The following is a 25,991-nucleotide window of genomic DNA, read 5'->3' as shown; positions in this document are numbered from 1 at the left end:
CGGACGGACATGGCTCAATCGAATTTGTTTTCGATACTGATGATTTTGATATATGGAAGTCTATATCTATCTCGATTCCTTTATACCTGTACAACCAACCGTTATGCAATCAAAGTTAATATACTCTGTGAGCTCTGCTCAACTGAGTATAAAAAAACATTTTTTTTTAAGAAGTGGTCACGTTGTCATCCGATTTTGCTAATTTTTATCTAGCTCACACATAGTAACAGGAGTAACGTTCCTACCAAATTTCATCATGATATCTTCAACTACTGCCAAATTACAGCTTGCAAAACTTTTAAATCACCTTCTTTTAAAAGTGGGCGGTGCCACGCCCATTGTCAAAAATTTTACAAATTTATAAGGTGAACCCACCTACCAAGTTTCATCGCTTTATCGGTATTTGGTAATGAATTATCGCACTTTTTCGATTTTTCGAAATTTTCGATATCGCAAAAGTGGGCGTGGTTGTAGTCCGATTTCGTGCATTTTAAATAGCGATATGAGATGAGTGCCCAGGAACCTACATACCAAATTTCATCAAGATACCTCAAAATTTACTCAAGTTATCGTGTTAACGGGCAAAGGGACGGACGGACGGACGGACGGACATGGCTCAATCAAATTTTTTTTCGATACTGATGATTTTGATATATGGAAGTCTATATCTATCTCGACTACTTTTTACCCGTACAACCAAACGTTATCCAATCAAAATTAATATACTATATTAGCTCTGCTCAACTGAGTATAAAAACACTGAAATGTATAAAGTACTGCCAATTCAGCTACTAAATTGATAGTCGAGAATCTCGCGAGTATTACGAGTATTTCGAGATTCGAGAATCTCGCGAAAACCCGTGTTCTCGATGTCTGGTTAAAAAAATAAAATATTGTGAACAAAATTATATGTATAATAAATATGATTTGAGTTAAATGTCATTGGAAAGCAATATAATCAAAAAAATTCACAAGTAAAACAAACCAAGTGTATAAATACAGTCCATACAGCAATTAAATTTATGTCGAGAAGCTCGCGAGAAGTCGAGTTCTCGGATCTAAAAAATCTCGCTTGTGTTCGAGAAGAAATCGTAGGCTCTATCAAATACTTACATTTACATAGGGCCGGATTAACCCTCTACAGGGCCCTAGGCAACCATCAATTTGTGGGCCCTTTTTCCGTTCCCCTCTTTTTTCAATTAAAAAATATAAACTTATATCTTTCATAAAAATTTTATTGTCAATAAAATTACTATCTACATTTTAAACATGTCGTTTTCTACATTTGTTACCGGCAAATTCATCAATTATATCATCAATATCGATTTTGTTCAATAAATCTGACTCAATGCAAAGTATACCTAACATCTCGAGTCGCTCTTGTCGCGTTGTAGCTCTTTCAGCAACTTTGATTCTTTTTAATTGCGAGAAGGTACATTCGGCAGAACAATTTGTGATCACTAATGTTAAAAAAATCCGAAGAGCTATTTCTGTGTTAGGAAATACATCGGCTATTTGATCTTCCATTAGAATCTTATACAAATGACTGAGTTTTTTGTGCATCGGTGTATCTAGAGTTCTCGTAACTTTGGAATTGTTTCATTTCAATGAAAAATTCTTCCAAATCTCTAGAATAAAAATTAATGAAGATTTTTATAGCTTCGTGGAGGTCTCCATCACTTACAGAAAAGTTGATGAGAAATGCGAATCTCTCTGAAACTTCCATATATACTTTCGCATGTCGTTTGGTTTCACCGTGAGGTTTGTCGATGATTTCGAGGAAATCTTTTGTCCTAAAATCATGGCGAGGCGAAAATTCTACTTCTGAAGCATTTCCGTCATTAGGTTGTTTTTTTCTACGACGCGTACATTTTACGATTTTTGTATAACCTGCACCGGGTAATAATTGTTTAGTTTTTTCCTCAGTAATCAGTTTGATTTAACCACGTTTTTGTGAAGTACGCGATACTGAAGTATAATTGTACTAGTACGAAAGTAGAATAAATAAATACCATATTACAATACTGAACTTGGAAATCCCCAAATTCATTCATTTATTTGTCATCCATCATTAATCATTCACACATTCATCATTCTAGTTGAAATTTCCGCTTGAAGGCTTCTACACCCTCTGTTCCAAAAATAACCGACATTTTTCAAAATAAAAACAACCAGTGTACATTTTGAGATAATTCTTTTTTATTATTCAATATATTCTCCTTTCTCGGCGGCCACTGTGGTCTGATGGTAGCGTGCTCCGCCTACCACACCGTATGCCCCAGGTTCACACCCCGGGCAAAGCAACATCAAAAGTTTATAAATAAGGGTTTTCAATTAGAAGGTAATTTTTCTAAGCGGGGTCGCCCCTCGGCAGTGCTTTGCAAGCGCTCCGGGTGTATTTCTGCTATGAAAAGCTCTCAGTGAAAACTCATTTGCCTTGCAGATGCCGTCCGGAGTCGGTATAAGTAAAATATGTAGGTCCCGTCCGGCCAATTTGTAGGGAAAATCAAGAGGAGCACGACGCAAATTGGAAGAGAAGCTCGGCCTTAGATCTCTTCGGATGTTATCGCGCTTTACATTTATTTATTTTATTTTTATATTCTCCTTTCACTTCGATAGACTTCTTTGGACGCTCATACAATTTGTCAAATGAGTCGGAAATGTCCTTTTTAGGAACCTTGTCTAGTTCGTCGGTCGTCGCCTTTGACTGCGGTCAATTGAGTTTTATTTATTTGAGTACAATTTATTTTCAGCTATGATTATATTTTTCTTTCACTCTCTAGAATTTTATGTTTGTAAGAAAATTTTGGATATTTTTTTCATTTTTCGGGGGGCCCCTAAAATCGAAGGCTCCGGCAACTGCCTATTCTGCCAACTTGTTAATCAGGCCCTGCGTTTACGTCATATATTGTTGAAATACGTGATTCATAGTCATAGTTTTACATGCAGACCACAAAAAACCTGAAACTTTGCATCCTCACACAAAGTACATACCTATTTTTATAATAAGAGAGCTTTGCACACAGAGTACATTAACTTTGATTGGGTAACGGTTGGTTGTACAGGTATAAAGGAATCGAGATAGATGTAGAGTTCCATATATCAAAATCATCAGTATCGAAAAAAAATTCGATTGAGCAATGTCCGTCCGTCTGTCCGTCCGTCTTTCCGTCCGTCCGTCTGTCCGTTAACATGATAACTAGAATAAATATTGAGATATCTTCACCAAATTTGGTACTCGAGCTTATCTAGACCCAGAATATACGCCCACTTTTTATATATATAACATTTTGGAAAACACGAAAAACCTGATTATTCAGTAAATAATACACATAGAATGTTGAAATTTGACGTGTGGACTGATATTGAGACTCTTGATAAAAATTTGAAAAATTTTTTTAAATGGGCGTGGCACCGCCCAGTTGTGATAAAATCAATTTTACAAATATTATTTATGATAAATCAAAAATCGTTAAACCTACCATAACAAAATTGGGCAGAGAGGTAGCCTTTACTATAAGGAATTCTCTGAAGAAAAATTAACGAAATCGGCTAAGGACCACGCCCACTTTTATATAAAAGATTTTTAAAAGGGTCGTGGACGAATAAATAATATATTTGCCAAAAAGAGCTTTATATCAATGGTATCTCATTTCCCAAGTGTATTTATAACAATAAATAGGAAAAACTTTAAATGTAAAAAAATGGGCATGGCACCGCCCCTTTTATGACTTAGCAATTTTCTATATTTCGGGAACCATAACTCGAAGAAAAATTAACGGATCGTAATAGAATTTGGTACACAAATTTTCCCTATAGCAGGAAATATTTCTAGAAAAAATGGACGAGATCGGTTAAAGACCACGGCAACTTAGATATAAAACAAGTTTAAAAGGTTTAAGAGGGTCGTAGACTAGAATAATAACCTATAACTTAGCAAAAAATAGTTTTGAATCAATGATAATTCACTTATCAAGTTTTATTGTAAGAGGAAATGGGGAGACATTTTTTTAAACGGGCGGTGCCGCGTGTTATGTAGAAAAGCAATTTATCTGAAATGAACTGTACAATTGAAGCTCACGCTGAGTATATAATGTTCGGTTACACCCGAACTTAGACACCTTTTCCTGTTTTATTTTATATTTATCTTAAAAATCGCTTAGGTATGTACATCTGTTTACTATATTCAATTTTTCACATTTTAATAGATATTTTCCTCATTTTAAGGAAATTTTTTGAGTGTGTATGCTAGGTTAGGTAGAACTGACCTCACTGTTACCAAAAGTTGTTTGACGATCAAACGGAAGAACCTCAATCAGGTACCAGGACCTATGTTATAGAATAACTCTGTCCTCTTGGCAAATACTAGACGTTTTCTAGGATCTAGGTTAATTGCTGTCTCCCGATCTGGCTACTCTGCCCCCTAATAACTGCAGCCTTGACGTGGCGAGCGGAGGACATGAACACAGAACGTGCTCAACAGTTTCTTCCAGCAGCTTGCAATTCCTACACCTGCTGTTGCTGACGAAACCCAACTTATAAGCATGTGACGCCAGAAGGCTGTATCCAGTTAGTATGCCCATAGTGAGCCGTAAGTCTTCTCTCTTCAGAGATATAAGCCACTTCGTTTGTCTTATATCGTAGGCTTTGCACATGATCTTATAAATTTTGCAGCCGCATCTTTCCTGTTTAATGGATCATATGCAGCTCTTGTCTTTATTTAATTTCTCACCACCTTGGATTTGAGTCTATTTTAGCTAAACAAATTGCATTTGTATTTGGTAATCCATCATCATCATTACTAATTGGCATTTAACCCCAAAGCGATATTGACCGTTTCCTGCTCAGTCACGCTAGCTATCGATGTTTCGCTTCAACTGACGTGAACTGAGTGCACCAAGGAAGGTCAAGTCTTCCACTTCCTGCCTCTTCCAACTCCGTGGAGTTCTACCTCTTCATTTGCTTCGACGCTGCAGTGTCGACTGAAATACATTCATGGCCGGAGCGACTTTCCCAATTCGCATAATATGACTTAGCCCGTGAAGCCTTTTGGTTTTTATTCGCTGGACTTTCTTCGTATATGCCTTAGGCGCATACAGCTCATTTGGTGTCTATGTACGTCATACATATTGAAGTGTAAGTGTTGTGAACGAATTACCTCGCCATTGTTTTCAGAATTAATACGGGACTATTTCGCGACAATGTAGAGACTAAACAATTTTCTGGTAACACTACGGACTCATTCATTGCATGTGAGTCCTCACGGACTGGCCAGTTCAACCTAACGTTTGATACTCTTCAGGATTGGTATAACCTTTTTAAAAAATATTACATGCAGAGTGTACCAAAGTTGAAAAAAGATTGGAAAAGGTTTGGTCGCTGGAAATTTTTTATAGTTGTGCTATTTCTTTTTATAATATTCGGAAAGAAACTGAAAATCTGTTTATTTCCAACAAAGTTATAACCTCGAAAGCCTCCGAAGGTACGACACGAAAAATGGCATCACTTCTATTTTTCGGCGTCACATTGTTTTGTACTAGTTCCTTGAAAACTTATAGTACTTGCTAAAAGAATGGAATTTTTTTTTTCCTTTATTAACAACTTTGATATACAATATATATACATACATCAATTTTCTCAAAAAATATAAAATTTTGTGCGAGAAGATAACGAATACATTTTTCTCATTTTGCATCAATCAGTTGTGGCAAGAGGAAATATTCCTAATTAGAGGAGAAATTAAATTGGATTGTTCCATAAATATTTTAAGTGTGTGGTTATATATATGTTCATATTCTAAAATAATAGTTAGACAGTAGTAAGTTTGTTACATATCGTTTAAATAGTAGAATGTTATTTCCGTTTTTTATCTCTAACGGTAATTTATTGAATAATCTCATACCGTAGCTTCTAATAGATCTAGCGCATCTTTCAGTTCGAAAAAAGTGAGTCCTGATGTTCTGAGAGTTTCGTAGGTTATAATCAGTGCTTTCTACTGCTGTTAATTGTATATTGTGTTTTATTAAGTTGTTTTTTATCTTATATGTGACCATAATAGTTTGAAGAGCTGAATACTTTCGGATATCAAGCATGTTTACATATAGATTGGATGTGCTAGTTGTACGCGGGAGTACAATGATATTTTTTATTAATTTATTTTGTAGCCTTTGTAATTCACTTAATCTTTCTTCTGAACATCTATTCCAAATTGGGTTTAGATAATTTATTTTCGAGAGAAAGAGGGAATTGTATAGCAGTCATAGCTGCTTCTTTGGAATATTGTTACGGTTTCTATAAATGAAGAAGTTTAAAGGTATCACTTCCATTTTTATTGTTTGAATCTGTTCATTCCAATTCAAATTTTCGTCGAACCAAATACCCAGGTATTTTAATTTGTCTACTCTTAAAATAAAGTTACCGTTGTATATTATCCCAGAAAGTTCACTTTTATCAGGAATTTTTCTAAAATTGTTGAAAATGATAAAATTAGTTTTTGTCAAATTTATTTGCCGAAGGTTTCTGGCAAGTCACTTTGAAATTTCTTGCAAACCTGCTTTAATATTACTGATTAATTCTTCCAGAGTATCTGTAGCATATAGGAAACTACCATCATCAGCATAGAACTGTGGAACTCCGTACAGACCGAGTTTCAATATATTATTTATATAGATTATAAATAATGTTGCAGCAAGTTTGGAACCTTGCGGTACCCCTACTTTTACCGCTTTTAATGTAATTTTGATCTTTCCTACTTGCACGATTTGCTTCCTATCCAGGAGAAAGTTTTGGAAGAAGCTTATAGCAGTTTTGTCAAATTTAAGTTCATGGAGCTTTTGTACCAAGATGTTTAAGTTCACCGAGTCAAAGGCTTTACTCAGGTCTATCGCCAGCATAGCGACATATTTTTTTTATCTAAATTTTCATATATGAATTCGGTGCAGTTAATGCATGCCGATAAAGTATTGGATTTCTCTACAAATCCAAATTGATTTTTATCAATAATATTGTTGTCACTCAGGAATGTTTTTAATCGTACTAGAAATATACTTTAAAAAATTTTGTCGATTTTACTAAGTTTGGTAATAGGCCTATAGTTTGAGCAAAACTCTTTGCTTCCATTTTTATGTACAGGGACTACTAAGCCTACTTTAAGTTCTTCCGGGTACTTTCCAGAATGGAAACAGTCATTAACAAACTCAGCTAATTTTGACGCTAGTGCTTCCTTATACCTTTTCACAAATCGTACCGAGATTCCGTCGATTCCATTTGCTGATTTGGAATTCAAACTATTTATGACGTTTATAATTTCAACGGAGTCACAATAAGTTAACTGAAATGGGATGCGTATTTCTGTAACAGTTTCATTAATGTAATGAAAATTTTGGGGTATTGCTACTGCAGTGGTAAAATAGTCGTTGAATGACTCAGCTATTTCTTTTGAGTCAGTTATAATATTGCCTTTATAATTTAGTTGTACTATATCATTATTACTTTCTTGAGTTTTTTTTGTACATTGTTTCTTTAAAAATTCTCCAAGTTTTGCTACCTGAATCGATATTATTCTCTATCTGCTCTCCATAACATTTTTACGTAAATAGTTTATTTTACTTCTTATTTTAATTTTGTATCTTTGGTATTCGTTTTCGAAAAATAGATTATTAGTATATTTTTTTTTAATTTGTAAATTTTATTTCTCTTTTTTGTTAGTGAAAGTAATTCCTTGTTCATCCACGATTTTTTATAATTGCTTGCTTTTTGAATGGTTTTTGTGCAACTTTTAATATTTTCGCAAAGACTGTCATAGAAATTTGTGAAAGTTGAATTGTTTATAGTAGAGGTTATCAAATCAGTTTCTTCATACTTATTGTAGTCAAAGATTTCAATGACAGATTTATCCAGAATAGTATTTTTCCCTTACTTTTACATACAACTACGGAAATAAGTCTGTGATCTGAAATAGGGGTTTCATCTAAAGACATTACAAAGTTTTTATCTATTTTATCTGAAAGTATATGGTCAATAATTGTTCCACCGGACTCGCTTTTTCTAGTATACATATCACTCGTCAAACTATTCCAACAAATATATCCGTTAGTATAAAAAGATTGTATATAATTTATTGCTCTGTAATATACGTTAGTACCTCCAGTCTATGTTGATAGACCAGTTTAACTGAAACTAACCGTGATTTGATTGAAAAAACAAACTTAAATTCAGCCGCCATCTATGTATGTACATATTGCTCAACTAAATAGATCAATAAAGGGAGCAAATTTATAAAACTTCAGTTCTGAAGTTGTGCATATTACCGGGTTCCCCAATTCAAAACCAACCGAGCTGTATACATCATTGAGTTCCACTCCTCACACTTAAATTACAAATGAAATAATTATTTATATACACTTTTATAAATTTATTTTTCCACACCTTTCAGTAAAAATTTTATAAAAAAAAATTATTGCAGACACGTCAAACTTTATAATTTCGATGATGAGCTTGACTTTGGTGCACGATTCAGCTCCTCCTCAGTGCAACGCCCTTTATGTAACAGAGCAAACAGCTTCGGCGATGTTTCAAGTGCGCATTTAAAAACACAATAATTTGGGTAGGTCTTTGGTTCGGTTGAGCAAACAGGTCTCAAAACGAAAGGACAAAAGCAATGTCCATCTATACACACGAAAACGCATAAAAGTATTAAATTTAGGAAAATTATAGTAAACTTCATTTTGAGTAAAATTTTTAATCTTAGTAAGATGCCAAAAGTGAAAACGAAAAAAAAAATACAAGTGATGTGGCGAATAGTCGCAATCAAACTATAAGTTTAATTGCTAAATATCTTATTGTACTCTTAAATTATACTTATTGCACGACTTCGTTGAAATGATTAAAAGCATTTGCATTTCCTTAATTGCAAAATAAATATTTGCACAATTAGCACAACATTGTCACAAAAAAATTTTTTTAGCTGTTTTTTATTAAACAATAACATAAATGAAACAATGACGCAACTACACCAGTCGACCAAAAATGTGGTCATTATTGGGCGAACTCCATTGTCAGCCTAAAAACCATACGTTAGAAATAACTAACAGAATCAACAGATATTGTTCTACCAGCATTTTTATTTGCCTGCAGCATTTTAAAAGGAATTTTCCGTCTTGACGGTTAAATCGACGTCACATTCATAGCACGAAGCGCCTGATTCATCAGAAAGCTAATTGTTGTTATACTGTTTTCACACAGAAACTTAATGATCTCATTCCACCTTCTAATGAAATCGTAAATTTTTTGCTTTCACACAGAAGTAACTGCTCGATTAGTATGAAGGATGAAATGTCAAGCGAATAAAATGACAATGCTATATAACAGACAATCATGGCGGAACGATACAAGGTGGCAGCATGGTGACATACCTACAAACAAAAAAAAATCCATGTACTTGTAAATTCGATGGACAAATGTCAAACTCGTACTGCGTCGGTAGTTGATGTATCAAATCAAATAAAAAAGGTTATAATCATCTGTTCGATGCGGCCACCTTGTATCGTTCCGCCATGCAGACAATGACATTTACTTTGACAAATGACATTTTTAAGCACTGAACACACCAAAAACTAAGAAGCGGAACGCGGCCAACAGAGTTGCATTGTGCTTTTGACTTCATTAGGCATTCGATTAGCTACTAATGAAATAATAATAGATTCGAATTTTGTAGTGAAGATTGATCTCAATAAGCGTCTTAATGTAGAAAACTGCCTTTATTATTCAATAAGCCGTCTGTGTGAAAACAGTATTAGGCATTTGCTACTTATGATGACTGACACGACAATCGTAGATAACGGCAAGTTTGATTGGTGCAATGTCGAAAACTTTTAGTGTTCACAGTAGAAAAAGTTATAAACACAAATTCGATCGGCTGCACTCAGAAGAAAAAGCACTTACTTAAAATGAGGAAAATATTTCCTAAACAAATTTTCTTTAATTTCAGAAAAATTTCAATATAATGAATAAGAATTTCTTATATATATATATAAAAATTAATGTCCGTTTGTGTGAGGCTTATAGACTCAAAAAACTATCCAGTCGATTTTGTTCAAACTTTCACGTAAGTTGCGTATACCTCACGCGGTGGTTTGCACATAGGTTTGGTTGCGATCGACGCACAGGGGCTCGAGATATAGGCCAAAACGTGGACCCGGGTACCCCTAGAATGTGTTTATAGAATATGCATAACAAATGAAAGCTGTTAATGAGTGCTTTAGTAGAGGGTAATTTTCATACCCCTGGGTGACTAGGGTCTCGAGATATAGGCCAAAACGTGGACCCGTGAATGCCTAGATAGTGTTTTTACATTATGAATATCAAATTGAAGCTGTTGATGAGTGATTTAGTATAGGGTAGTTTAATACTATTGGTGACTACGGTCTCGAGATATAGGCCAAAACGTGGATCAGGGTAACACTAGGATGTGTTTTTACATTAAGGCTATCAAATTGAAGCTGTTGATGTGTGCTTTAGTACAAAGTAAGTTTTACACCGCTGGGTGACCAGGGTCTCGAGACATAGGCCAAAACATGGACCCGGAAACCCCTAGAATGTATGTGTATTATGGATATCAAATGAAGGCTGTTGCTGAGAGCTCTAAAGTAATTTTCATTGTGATATTCGATTTAGTTGCATCAACCTGACAAAACTGATAAATATGCATGCGAAGCCAAAATAAAGACATGAATTAATAATAAACAAATACATATTTACATACATCCTATTCGATTTGCCTGAAATTTGGTATATAAATTTGCCTATATTAGTATTCAAGATGCTTTTTTCCGGGAAGTAGACCAGAGACGGGCTGGGACTGAGACTGAGACTCGGAGTGGAACTGGAACAAAATACATACCACCCTCTGGGACTGGCAATAACAGATGAAGGATGAAAAAACTTGAGAGAAGAAAAAAGAGAGAAGGAGACTGAGAAAGAGATAGAATGAGACGAAGATGGAGATAGATGAAGCGAAAAATACGGAGGGAGGAGTGAATACAAAGATTAGGAAAAAGTGTAGAGGGGGAGGGCAGAGTTAGACGGAAAAAGCTTATTAAACTATATGCAGATAGACCAAGTTTAGGGAATAACAACGTCTGCCGGGTCTGCTAGTATTTTATATAAAACTTTTCACTTATTTGAGGGAACGTTTTCTTCAATTTTTTCAATCAAAAATACTTCAGTAAATATTTCTCACAATATCTACATTTACGAGATAGCTCAGCTGGTTAAAGAAATCGACTGTGAAGTTAAGGAACTCGAATCGATTTCAGACGCAATGGCAGCTACTCATTTTACTTTTTATTTTTTTAATACAAATTTATCTATTCTTAAGACAAATATTCCTATAACCAGAGAAAAAAGCTCTTAATTTTAACAAAATTACTTGATTAGTGTGACTGAAGGATTTCTATGCCGCAAAATCAATTTTTCTCATTTTAATAGATATTTTCCTCATCTTAAGGAAATTTTTTGAGTGTGTTAGGCTGAACTGACCGGTTTGGTATATCACTGATACCAAAATTTGTTTGACGACCAAACGGAAGAACCCCAATCAAGTACCAGGACATGTTATAGAATAACTCCGTCCTCTTGGTAAATACTAGACGTTTTCTAGGATATAGCTTAATTGCTGTGTCGAGATCTGGCAACTCTGCTGTCTTTAATAACTGCAGCCTTGACGTGGCGAGCGCAGGACATCAATACAGAACGTACTCAACCGTTTCTTCCAGCAGCTCGCACTTCCTACACCTGCTGTTGCTTCCCAGACCCAACTTATAAGCGTGTGACACCAGAAGGCAGAATCCAGTTAGTATGCCCATAGTGAGCCGTAAGTCTTCTCTCTTCAGAGATATAAGCCACTTTGTTTGTCTTATATCGTAGGCTTTGCGCATGATCTTATAAATTTTGCAGCTGCGCTTTTGACCACGCCTTTCCTGCTTGATGGATCATATGCAGCTCATGTCTTAGTTTAACGGAGTTTGTATACTAAGTTGCAGTAAAATTAAGTTGCAATGCGGTTTTATATATCGCAACATTAACACGATTTTTTGCAATTGGTCGGTCAATGGACCACTTCCTGGAGAAAAGTCTTTGTAATCTTTCTTGTTACAAATACGCCACACGGAAAATGTTCAACTCCTTTTTTGGACGCACCGTTTGACCGATTTGAAAACCGCATGAAATATGCACAAATCTGTTCGAAATGGAGCTCTTGGGTGCACAGGGTGCAATTTTTGTGCGTGGGGGCGTGGCATCTGATATATTTATATACCAACGATCAATTATTTCTGAGTATAGTAATACCAGGGCAATGATACTTGGCAAGCAGATGGACAACACCTTAATTGGATCAGTGTTGAAAAGTGGGTGGAAATGAGAAGGGGTGTGGCACCTACCAAACAAATTTTAATTTCCATTTCGCATGTCTCCTGAACGGAATAAGTCTCATTACTCAAAGTTGACACAGCTGCTAATATACCAAAAGTCAAAGTTTAAACAAAAATTGGAGAATATTGCAACAAGGGGCGTGGCACCTCCCATACGAACGCTCCGCTCCATTTAATCAATTGTGATTTTAAAAATTGCATACTTTTTTTTTTTTTTTTGAAAACTCATTGAAATATTCATCAATTCTATCGCACAAAAATGTTTCATATTTTCACGTTTTCCTCAAAATAAAATTTTAATTGAAATAGCTTTCAGCTTATTCTTCGCTCGCACGTTTTTCATCACTAAGAAGTTTTTTTTTTTTTATTTGATAGCACAGCCAGACATTTTCTAAGTTACCAAGTAAACATTTCAGATTCTATCCCCTTTAAAATATTATCTTAGAGCTGAGTAAGCACTACGATAAGATGCGGTACCTTCCAACTCAGACGGTTGATCCAGATTAGCATAAGGGGGTTCTAATCCTAATTCGCAGTAAGTCGGGAAGTAGCATCGCAAGGTCGCGCCCGGAGAACGTTGTTATCAATATACTCTTGCTTAAACTAACTAGTGTGTCAATTGGTATAATATTGATGAATATATACTGACTAGTATTTCATCTGGTGCATATAATGACTACTTTGTCAACAGGTAAGATGCTGATGCAGAGAGTGGCAATTGATATTTCCTAGGACATCGCCGTGTTAAAATAGCAGTTGCTAATATAGAAAAAGACAGAACTCTAACTAGTTGTTGGAATTTTTGGCAAACTAGTATTCTTCTATGTAGTATACAACTAGTTCATTTCATTGCACGGTAGTAATCACACTTCTCATCAATCTAGGGCTGTTATCAAACAAATAAATAAAAGCGTGGGCCGCGTCAAATGTCTATTTATATTCAACCGCTCATATCTCTACAAATGATATTTTCATATACATATGTATGTATGGAATAGTTATACCAGTTAAACGTTAATCAGGTTATGCTACGCCACACATTTTTAGAAATTTCGCGCGTACAACGCTTTTATTTATCTGTCTGATCAAAGCCCTAGATTGATGAGGAGTATGATGACTAGTACCTAGGACCTATCAAATTATTTTCGAGCTTTTAGTATTATTATTACTTAATGTAAGTACTTTTTTGCAATAAAACAGTTTAAACATTTTTTCTAATTATTTGGTTTTCAAGTTTTTACTTTTTATTTAATTGTGCATTTTTTTCATTATATTTAATTCATTTTATGCCACATTATTACAAGAACTCTTTCCTGACAAATTCTTGCAATCTAACTCCTCAGTATATAATCATTCCAATGACTTTACTTCATGCAGCGCCACGTGCGGGAAATTTTTTATTCATAAAGCGATTTTTATTTCGCTATGCAGGGCCGGATTAACAAGTAGGCAAAATAGGTAGTTGCCTGGAGCCCCCGATTTTAGGGGCCGCCGAAAAATGATAAAGACTTCTAAAACTATCTTACAAACATAAAATTCTAGAGAGTGAAAGAATAATATAATCAGAACTGAAAATAAATTTTACTCAAATAAATAAAACTCAATTCACCGCATTCAAAAAGCGACGATGACGAACTAGGCAAGGTTCCTAAAAAGGACATTTCCGAATACTTTGGCAAATTGTATGAGCGTGCAAAAAGGTGCATCGAAGCGAAAGGAGAATATAAAAATAAAATAAATAAATGTAAAGCGCGATAACATCCGAAGAGATCTAAGGCCGGGCTTCTCTTCCAATTTGCGTCGTGCTCCTCTTGATTTTCCCTACAAATTGGCCGGACGGGACCTACATATTTTACTTATGCCGCCTCCGGACGGCATCTGCAAGGCAAATGAGTTTTCACTGAAAGCTTCTCATAGCAGAAATACACCCGGAGTGCTTGCAAAGCACTGCCGAGGGGCGAACCCGCTTAGAAAAATTACCTTCTAATTGAAAACCCTTATTTATATTATTATTTATAATGATGAATGAGTGAATGATTAATGATGGATGACAAATAAATGAATGTATTGTAACGAATTTGGGGATTTCCTGATATTTTGCACCTTCTGCTAACGTTCGTATCGCTGAACTGTCGAATAAATAGCTCCAATATTCAGTATTGTAATATGGTCTTTATTTAGTCTACTTTCGGACTAGTACAATTATACTTCACAAAAGCGTGGTTAAATCAAACTGATTACTGAGGAAAAAACTAAACAATTATTACCTGGTGCAGGTTATACAAAAATCGTAAAACGTACTAGTCATAGAAAAAAACAACCTAATGACGGAAATGCTTCAGACAATCCTCACAGTGAAATCAAACGACATGCGAAAGTATATATGGAAGTTTCAGAGAGATTTGCATTTCTCATCAACTTTTCATCAAGTCATGGAGACCTCCACGAAGCTATAAATATCTTAGTTAATTGTTATTCTAGAGATTTGGATGATGATGATCGATGCACAAAAAACTCATAGTCATTTGTATAAGATTCTAATGGAAGATCAAATAGCCGATGTATTTCCTAACACAGAAATAGTTCTTCGGATTTTTTTAACATTAGTGATCACAAATTGTTCTGCCGAACGATCCTTCTCGCAATTAAAAAGAATCAAAGCTGCTGAAAGAGCTACAACGCGACAAGAGCGACTCGAGATGTTAGGTATACTTTGCATTGTGTCAGATTTATTGAACAAAATCGATATTGATGACATAATTGATGAATTTGCCGAAAAATAATGTAGAAAACGACATGTTTAAAATGCAGATATTAATTTTATTGATATTATTACATAGTGACAATAAAAGTTTTTATGAAAAATATGTTTGTATTTTTTAATCGAAAAAAGAAGGTAACGGACGTGAAAAAAGGGCCCCCAAATTGATGGTTGCCTAGGGCCCCGTTGAGGGTTAATCCGGCGCTGTCTGTATGTAACATGTGTTCCAAACATGAGCCAAATCGGACCACGAATATGAATTTTTTATATATATTGATCCATGCGCTAACTAGCGGAGTTTTTTTCATTTTATTGCATTATCATCGGGTTCTGAACTATATTCCAAGTTTCAAGCGTGTAGCTTATCGAAAAGTTACTTAAAATTCGTAAACAACGCTACACAGAATCAAGCTAAAAAACCCTTTTTAAAAACTTGCGGTCGTAAGAGCCCTTCTATGCTTTTTTGCCCAAGGCCTCCAAAAGGAATGAAACAGTACTTTATAAAATATTCTATGAAATCATGTGACTCTTTCGATCACAAAAATTTTCCATGCAACTTATTAAAACTTTTGAAAAAGGTAATAAAAAACAAGTAAGGAAGGCTAAGTTCGGGTGTAACCGAACATTACATACTCAGTTGAGAGCTGTGGAGACAAAATAAGGGAAAATCACCATGTAGTATAAAGAACCTAGGGTAACCCTGGAATGTTTGTATGACATGTGTATCAAATGGAAGGTATTAAAGAGTATTTTAAGAGGGAGTGGGCCATAGTTCTATAGATGGACGCCATTTAGGGATATCGCCATAAAGGTGAACCGGGGGTGACTCTAGAATGCGTTTGTACGATATGGGTATCAAATGAAAGGTGCTAATGAGTATTTTAAAAGGGCGTGGGCCTTAGTTCTATAGCTGGACGCCTTTTTGAGATATCGCCATAAAGATGGACCAGGGGTGACTCTAGAATTTGTTTGTACGATATGGGTATCAAATGAAAGGTGCTAATGAGTATTTTAAAAGGGCGTGGGCCTTAGTTCTATAGCTGGACGCCTTTTCGAGATATCGCCATAAAGGTGTACCAGGGGTGTCTTTAGAATTTGTTTGTACGATATGGGTATCAAATTAAAGGTGTTAATGAGTATTTTAAAAGGGAGTGGGCCTTAGTTCTATATGTGGACGCCTTTTCGAGATATCGCCATAAAGGTGGACCAGGGGTGATTCTAGAATGTATTTGAACGATATGGGTATCAAATTAAAGCTACTAATGAGGGGTTTAAAAGGGAGTTGCCCTTAATTGTATATGTGAAGGCGAATTCGAGATATCGACCAAAATGTGGACCAGGGTGGCCCAGAACATCATATGTCGGGTACCGCTAATTTATTTATATATGTAATACCACCAACAGTATTCCTTCCAAGATTCCAAAAACTTTTGATTTCGCCCTGCAGAACTTTTTCATTTTCTTCTACTTAATGTGGTAGGTACCACGCCCATTTTACCAAGTTTTTTTCTAAAGTTATATTTTGCGTCAATAGACCAATACAATTACCATGTTTCATCCCATTTTTCGTATTTAGTATATAATTATGGCATTTTTTTTATTTTTCGTAATTTTCGATATCGAAAAAGTGGGCGTGGTCATAGTCGGATTTCGGTCATTTTTTACACCAATACAAAGTGAGTTCAGATAAGTACGTGAACTGAGTTTTGTAAAGATATATCGATTTTTGCTCAAGTTATCGAGTTATCGGCGAGCGGAAGGACAGACGGTCGACTGTGTATAAAAACTGCGCGTGGCTTCAACCGATTTCGTCCTTTTTCACAGAAAACAGCTATCGTCCTACAATCTAAGCCTCTACCAAATTTCACAAGGGTTGGTAAATTTTTGTTCGACTTATGGCATTAAAAGTATCCTAGACAAATTAAATGAAAAAGGGCGGAGCCACGCCCATTTTGAAATTTCCTTTAGTTTTGTATTTTGTTGCACCATATCATTACTGGAGTTGAATGTTGACATTATTTACTTATATAATGTAAAGATATTAACTTTTCTTTTAAAATTTGACTTTAAAAAAATTTTTTTTTTAAAGTGGGCGTGGTCGTTCTCCGAGTTTGCTGATTTTTATTATGCGTACATATAGTAATAAGAGTAACGTTCCTGCCAAATTTCATCATGATATCTTCAACTACTGCCAAATTACAGCTTGCAAAACTTCTAAATTACCTTATTTTAAAAGTAGGCGGTGCCACGCCCATTGTCCAAAATTTTACTAGTTTTCTATTCTGTGTCACACCTACCAAGTTTCATCGCTTAATCCGTATTTGGTAATGAATTATCGCACTTTTTCGATTTTTCGAAATTTTCGATATCGAAAAAGTGGGCGTGGTTATGGTCCGATATCGTTCATTTTAAATAGCGATCTGAGATGAGTGCCGAGGAACCTACATACCAAATTTCATCAAAATACCTCAAAATTTACTCAAGTTATCGTGTTAACGGACAGACGGACGGACGGACGGACATGGCTCAATCGAATTTTTTTTCGATACTGATGAATTTGATATATGGAAGTCTATATCTATCTCGATTCCTTTATACCTGTAAAACCAACCGTTATCCAATCAAAGTTAATATACTCTGTGAACTCTGCTCAACTGAGTATAATTATAACAATGACCATTGAAGTTTGCTTGTCACAGTGAGGAATTCAGTAAGCTACAATTTTTCTCACATTTCCATTTTTCCACAAATTAGCGAATGTGACAAATTCTTTATAAACCAAAAAATTTAGCTGAGAATTGATAAGCCACGACTTGTTTTATAGTTGTTTTGATTCGCTCCAAAAACCATAGGAAAACCAATTGCATTATGTGAATTCGAATGTTTGTCAAAGAAATTAGTAGTTAGTATTAAATTTTAGAAAAAAAAAAATCTAGTAAGGACGGGACTTGAACAATAATCTGAGCCCGATAAACGATCCGTAATCGAAATCATTTCTTTAAATCGCAATAGCTCTGAAACTGGTATTCGGATGAAAGAAATAAGTGAATTATTGCCTACGAGTACCCATTAGATCTAAAAATTATTATGATTTTAACAAATTGTTTGAGAAATTCATATGTATGATTCGATTGAAATTGTTTTTTATACGTGATCGTATAACACGATACGGGCCCTGATCAAATTTGAAAACATCGTAATAATCTGAAAAATCAGTTGTACGGAATATATATATTATATACACGCTGATCTTGGCGATATTTTTAGTCAACAAATCTTGCATATATATATGTAATCACCTGGGAAAATGTTAAGCTTCTAACTGAGAAAGAGACAGAGAGATGACGAAAATCCTATTAGCTGAATAATATATGATATATACGACCGATATTGACGACATTTTCATACAGCAATGAGTGTCATACACATAAGCAGCTGGTGAAATTTGAAGCTGTTAAAATGAAGAAGAGATGCCGAAAAACTTTTATCCGATCAGGTCGGTTCCAACAAATGTCTAATCGGACACTAAAATATAGCGATTCAACGAATTTCATCAAAATATCTTAAAATCTGAATGGCTAGTTTACGTTCAACCAGAGAGTTGGACAAATTGACATGGCTTAATCAACTCAGCTTGTTGGTGGATGGGTCTAACAAGTTTAATATACCATTTCGTTATGAAAGATATACAAAATTAAAAAACCATGAAGGGGAACGTGAAACGTGTACTTTTAAGAACCGATACTTTTTTAGAACTGGGTCCCTTTTATAACCGGGTACTTTTTAAAATTGTGTTTTTTTTTTTGAACAGGATACTTTTTTAGAATAAGTTACTCTTTTGAACCGGGTACTTTTACAGAACCGAGTACTTCTTCACAGCCGGGTATTTTCGAACTGGTTTCTTTTTTTAAAACGGGTTACTTTCTAAATGGGGTTACTTATTAAATACCCAGGTACTCACTTGAATCATGTACTTTTTAAGAACCAAGTACACTTCTGAGCGGTGCCATTTCAGAAACGGATACTTTTTTAGAGGCGGCTAATTGTTAAAATCGAGTATTTTTTTAAAACCAGGTACTTTTTTGAATCGAGCAGATTTTTAGAAAAAATAACTTTTTCCGAACAAGATGCTCTTAGAACCGGTACTATTAACTAGTTAGAAGTGGTTACTTTTTTTTACACCGGGTACGTTTTAAGAACCGGCTACTTTTTAGATCAGGGTCATATTTTTGAACGGGGTACCTTTCTAGAATCGGCTACTATTTAAAACCTAGTGCTCATTTAGAACAAGGAACTACTTTGAATTGGTTAGATTTTTTGAGACGGGTACTTTTTCAGAACCGTATACTTGTAGAGCCAGTATTTTTAAAAATAAAATGCTCTTTTGAGCCAGGTACTTTATAAGTACCGGCTAATTCTTCAGAGCCGGCTAAATTTTTTGAACCGGGAACTTTTTCAGAACCGGGTACCTTTTTATAGCCGGCTACTTTTTTAGAATGAGATACTTTTTTGAACGGGATACTTTCTAAAAACCAAGTACTTTTTAAACAATACTTTTTGTGGTACTGTTTAGATGCGTGTACTTTTTAAAACCGAGTACTTTTTTATAACCAGGTACTGGTTTGAATCGGGTAAATTTTTAGAGATGGGTACTGTTTCTGAACCGGTTACCTTTTGGAACTGGCTACTTTGAGCCAGGCATTTATTTTTTGATGAAATTATTCTTTCGCACCGGATTCTTTTTAAGAACCATGTACTCTTTTGATAGGCGCTTTGAGTTAGTGTTTTCGAAAATGGTATAAATCCGTCTACCACACCAAAGATCCTCGGTTCAAACGCCGTGTGAAGCATAATCAAAAATTAAGAAACAAGTTTTTCTAAGCAGGGTCACCCCTCGACAGTGCTTCGGCAAACATTCCGAGTGTATTTCTGCCATTAAAAGCTTCTCAGTGAAAACTAATCTGCCTTGCAGATGCCCTTCAGAGCCAACGTAAAACTGTAGGTTCAGGGCGGCCAATTTGTAAGAATTAAAAAGGAACACTACGCACATTTTAAGATAAGTCCGGCCATAATTCTACATCGCGCCTTGTATCTTTTTTTTCTTCTTTTGTTAAGTTGGTGACATTTCGGTTGCTGTTTGGCATTCACACGTCTGCGCTAATTGAAATTTCGTATATCAAAACATGTAATACAAATATAAATATTATCGAAATACAAAAATATTCTCTATGTTTCACGCTGCTTCTTATTTGAATGTTTTTCTTAATATTTTTTTGAAAAGTGCAGTTGAGCGTGAAAATCTCCATGCTTAAGAATTCAATTAACATGTGTCTTCTTTTATACACTTTTCAGGTGATTCGATGATGTATCAGCATTCGGTTGGTGGCGTAAGTTGTGGCGCCAGCGGCTCCCCCACCACGACTACACCACCAAATTTAAATTCATGTTCTTCGGTGACACCGCCACTGTCTAATCAACCGAACGTAGGACAGAATGAAATGAATGGCGACCAAATGGTGAGTTTAACTTGATAAGCTGCGTAAGGATATTTGCGTATATTTGGTTTGTGTATCAACTAATTTCACCACAAAGGAATTATAGAAGGCAATCCAGGGGTCCTTGATTAAGCTTTTTAAGCGCTTTAAGTTTTGTACAAACTTATAATAAAAGTTCAATTACAACATGTTTCTCAAAAATGTTTTAGTTTATTCTTGAAAGAGTTTAAGACCTTGATTGCAAAGCTTACCACACAGAGCGCTTTATTTTACAAAAAGAAGGATCACAAAATAAACAGGATGCTCATGATAAGGGGATTAGCGTTAGTATGATTAAAAAGTCCGAATAAATTCTGAATAAAAGGCTGGCGTGCAATTGAATATAGAGGTTAGAGCTTGGCAGACAGGCCATCGGCAAAAGTCAGGGTGAACAAGGAATGCCAAACATAAAAAGAGAACGATTACTGAATATGACAGCCTAAATGGGACTAAAAGTCAAAAGCATCTGCTTAAGATAAAGATTAGTACTGGAGGTCACTGGTGGGCCGAGACAAACCGTCAAAAACTGCAGATTGCTAAGAAACAGTGCCCAATATCACGATCAGCAGAAGAAATCTCTAGAGACATAGCGTACATTAATATTCCCCATTGGCATTAGGTTCACCAGTACCGCCCATGCCGGACACAAGAGAAAACATCCAGGAATGGGACGTATCGAAGCTAAACACTGACGCGCTAAATGCTGCCATACATAATCGGGCCGAGATTTTGACCATATCAGAGCCGAACAGCTTTTAAAAATTTGCGTGTTCTGTGTCGAACAGACCTGTAATAAAGCCATACCCAACAAGCAACACAAAAATTGCGTTTACTGGGGAACGATAGAAATATTGTTGATAAAGCAAAGCTGCAATAGTTCCAAAAGCGGGGTTTTGCTGCTGAAAGGTTTCAAACTGCCCAACAGGCGATTCTGGTGGGGATTAATGAAGATTTTAGCACAACTCCCTCTTAGGTATAGAAAGTAGTCGGATTTACAGTATTTTAAGTGGCCGTCAGGTGACTGCTCTTAAACAGGTGAACTTATAGCCGAAATCATTGGGTACACTTGTTCCTTGTACCTGGTTTTCATAAACACGGCTGGTCTAAAATCACTCGTTTAAGCTGCGTAGAAAATGATGAGGTATAGCCTTTCGTTAATTCCACGCTTTATCGTACAGCTTGTATTAAGGCACTGTTGTTCGATGGAACTAGTCCGAACTCGCGTTCACTCTTATATGATTGTTAAAGCCGGCGTCGCCGTATGGTATTAAAAAAATTTATTATATTCATCACCTACTCAGCCCACTGCAGACAAAACTACTCTTTTCCAAGGCTTATATCCTAGTGCATTCTGCAAGTAACTTTAGGATTTTGCAAGTTTTCCCTTATCCGTTTTCATTATTTTCTTAACGACGGCACCTTTTAAGCTTATAAGACTATATCTGATGCGACAGAATATACTACGATACTTTCATAAAAAAGTTTACAGGACAAGCTTTAACAAGCTAATAACTTTCAGCCCATTGACCACTGGACATCTGCTAAGTTGTCACGCAATTCTCAATGGCTTCTGAAATCATTAGAGTGTACTATGTACTTCCTATTAAAGCTATGTTTTTGCTCGAACATAAGCGGGAATTTAGAGACACGAGAACTTGACTTCTCGGGAGCTTCTCTATACTCAATTTAGTCGCTGCTTTGCGGCCGCTGTGCACGACGCAAACTGGAAGAGCAGCGCGTCCTAAAATCTCTTCGGAGTCTATCGCGCCTTACATCTTTTTATTGCCATATCAGTATTATATGTAGAGCTTACCACGGATACCAGAAACCGAGAGCTCGGGCTCTCGCGAGATTTTCTAAAATCGAAATACTCTTCAAGCTCGCAACATTCAATTTATTTGCTGCATTGGCATTATTATACACAGATATGTAGAGCTTACGATTTCTGCCCGTACTTTGAAGTTCGCGAGCCTTACAAGTATTTCGAAATTCGAAAATATTGCGGAATACTGATATTCGCGAGAAATTTCTTCTCGAACAAATTCGAGAAATCATAAATCTGCTTTTTATACCCAGCTGTACTTGTACACAGGGTATTATAACTTTGATTGGATAACAGTTGGTTGTACAGGTATAAAGGAATCGTGATAGATATAGACTTCCATATATCAAAATCATCAGGATCGAAAAAAATTTGATTGAGCCATGTCCGTCCGTCTGTCCGTTAGCATGATAACTTGAGTAAATATTAAGATATATTTATCAAATTTGGTACTCGAACTTATCTGGACCCAGAATTGATATTGAAAATGCGCGAAATCCGATGATAACCACGCCCACTTTGAATATATATAACATTTTGGAAAACACAAAAAACCTGATTATTTAGTAAATAATGCACCTAGACTGTTGAAATTTGACGCGTGGACTGATATTGGGACTCTTGATAAAAATTTGGAAAAATTGTTTAAAATGGGCGTGACACCACCCACTTGTGATAAAATCAATTTTACAAATATTATGAATCATAAGTCAAAAATCGTTAAACCTATCGTAACAAAATTCGGCAGAGAGGTTGCCTTTACTATAAAGAATGATTTGAAGAAAGATAAACGAAATCGGTTAAGGACCACGCCCACTTTTATAGAAAAGATTTTTAAAAGGGTCGTGGACGAATAAAATAAGCTATATCTTTGCAAAAAAAAAGTTTTTTATCAATGGTATTTCATTTTCCAAGTGGATTTATAACAATAAATAGGAAAAAACTTCAAATTCTAAAAAATGGGCGTGGCACCGCCTCTTTTATGACTAAGCAATTTTCAATATTTCGGGAGTCATACCTCGAAGAAAAATTTACATATCGTAACAAAATTGGGTACACATATTTTCCTTATAGCAGGAAATATTTCTAGTAAAAATGGATAAGATTGGTTAAGGACCACGCCCACTTTTATATAAATGACTTTAAAAAGGAGCGTAGGCAAAAATAAATCTTGGCGAAAAATTGTTTTGACCAATCGTATTTTGTGCCATTATAACAAGAAATGGGAAAAAATTCGAATCCTGAAAAATGGGCGTGGCACTGCCCTTTTCTTACAATGCATTTCCCAACGTTTCTGTATGCCTTTTAACAGGAAATATTTTCAGTAAAAATGGACTAAATCGGTTAAATCGCCTTCTTTTATATAAAATGCAGGTAATAAGCCATTTCTAGTAAAAGTTGGAAAATTTCGTTAATAACCCTGACCTTTTTTGTAATAACGCTTTTTAGTACTATGGCACTTGTGTGTTTATGTTTATTGTTCTGTTGTATCTTTATTAAAAAAAAAACAGAAGGGAAATCCCCATATCTGAAGGAAAACTGCATAATTACCCGCTCAAGGTCATTGGTGTTAGCCTCTTTATCTTTTTGCTTCTTTTAAACGAAAATTAGTATATGTATTATTGCGCAGTCTTATGACACTATTAAGCAAACAAAACAACAACAGCATTTCAAGTATACAGCTGGGTATGTAATGTTCGGTTTCCCCGAACTTAGACTTCCTTACTTGTTATTTTAAGCCTTCAATTAACAAGAGAGAATGGGCAGTCCGATGTATCCCGACGACTAGCCATATAACAAATAGTAGCAAAACAAAATTTATAAACCGTCGAATCACTGCTTGAAATATCCTTCAAAATATCCTTGAGCAGATTTTGAAGTATACGATAAGGGGCGGTTATTTGAAGATATGTACTTACATATCCCTTCCTTCACGAAGATGTTTTTCACAATTTGGCTTACACTCACCAATTGTGCCATAATATTCTTTTATAAAAATCAATATAAAACATAAAACGTAGCGCACAAATACTTTATCCTTGATGAGCTTAAAATGTCCTTTCTCAATTCCACTGATTTATGTACTCACTAAATTCACCACATTTATTTAACAGGGAGGCCCAACACATCACCAACAACAAACACCAACGTCGCAGCAGCAGCAGCAACAACAACATACCCACCAACAAAATCACCACCATCAACAACCACCGTCACAGCAACAACAACAACAGCAGCAGCAACAACAACAACAACAAAACCAATCACAACATCAAGAGCATACGGGCAATAATGGTGGTGGCTCGCATATGGTACCCCATTGTCATCAATCAATGCAGTCACCAACAGATGGCGGTGGTAATGGTGTTGGTGAAGATGATGTTTGGCGAGGTCACAGCATAGCTGCCTTGCGTAGACGCGCTTCCGAATTGAATGCAACATCCGCTATACCATCCTATTTACATCATGCTGCTGCTGCACACAATAATTACGAACATCATAATTCGGTCTACTGAAATTTGTTGAAAAGCTTTGAAAGCTTTTCGGATTACGGTTTTCCAAGTTGTGCCAATCATGAATTCTAGAATTGGCCAAAACGTGAAGTAGACGATGGTATGACGACGCAACGGTGGTGAAATGTCTGGAATGGAAGATTGTGCCGCTAAAAGATTTGACAGCCACTGTGTTTTGGTGCGCAGGATGAGGCAATTTAAAAAGCACTGTCGTAGGTGGATATGGCATAGCTGTTAAGGACTGTGTAGTGAAAGTAAGCGATGCTGTATGTTTGTAATATTTGAATAATGAAAAACTAGCTATATTAACAGAATGATGTATACGTAAAATGTGAATTGCAAGCAAAATGCAAAATGTTAAAAATAATCTATATACATAAAAACATACTTATATATCTAAATATGATATGGTGTTTATATATAATTAAAATATCTATGTGTACTTGAAAGTTAGTTATATATATAAAGAATTGTAAAAATAATGAATATTAGTTTAAACTAAGGGCTCTTAACGCTTGGTTGAAGAACAAGTTTCTACGGTGATGAGAAAGTGTTTTTTGTCATGATTCAATCACAAGAGGTTTGCTCGGCTTACAAATTTTTTGACAATTGCAGCCATTTTGCTCCCAAATCGAATTGACATCCGTTAACTGTGTTGTTTCTTTGCGATTTTTCGAAAAATATTAGTAGCAGAAATAGGAGGCAATCAGTTTACAAATACTCGATAAGTACTGAACTGCACAATTTCTTAGAACACTTTTTTTAATTTTATGATGAATTTGGTAACTATGCTATGATCCATTAGTGTGGCTGAACATAGGTTAGGTTGAACTGAGCGGTCAATGAGGACCTCACATAGACTGAATGAGTCCGTAACACTACGGATACTACGGATACTACCCGAAGTTTACTTAACGACCAAACTGAAAA

The 25,991-nt window shown here is 35.5% G+C and overlaps 1 protein-coding gene across 1 annotated transcript in view; it reads left to right on the top strand.

Annotated features, from left to right (window-relative positions):
* Nucleotides 1-25,466, top strand: part of otp (orthopedia) — a 203,357-nt gene extending 177,891 nt beyond the window's left edge. The window contains exons 7-8 of the mRNA XM_067775285.1: nt 20,545-20,708; nt 24,663-25,466. Of these exons, the coding sequence (XP_067631386.1) occupies nt 20,545-20,708; nt 24,663-25,064 (566 nt within the window). The 3' untranslated portion in view covers nt 25,065-25,466. The remainder of the gene's footprint in view (nt 1-20,544; nt 20,709-24,662) is intronic.
* Nucleotides 25,467-25,991: the final 525 nt, after the last annotated feature.

The sequence above is a fragment of the Eurosta solidaginis genome, chromosome 3 (assembly GCF_040869045.1).
Source record: "Eurosta solidaginis isolate ZX-2024a chromosome 3, ASM4086904v1, whole genome shotgun sequence".
Taxonomy (NCBI): Eukaryota; Metazoa; Arthropoda; class Insecta; order Diptera; family Tephritidae; genus Eurosta; species Eurosta solidaginis.
The sequence above is the reverse complement of the archived record's forward strand: the minus strand, read 5'-3'. Positions and strand labels throughout refer to the sequence as shown.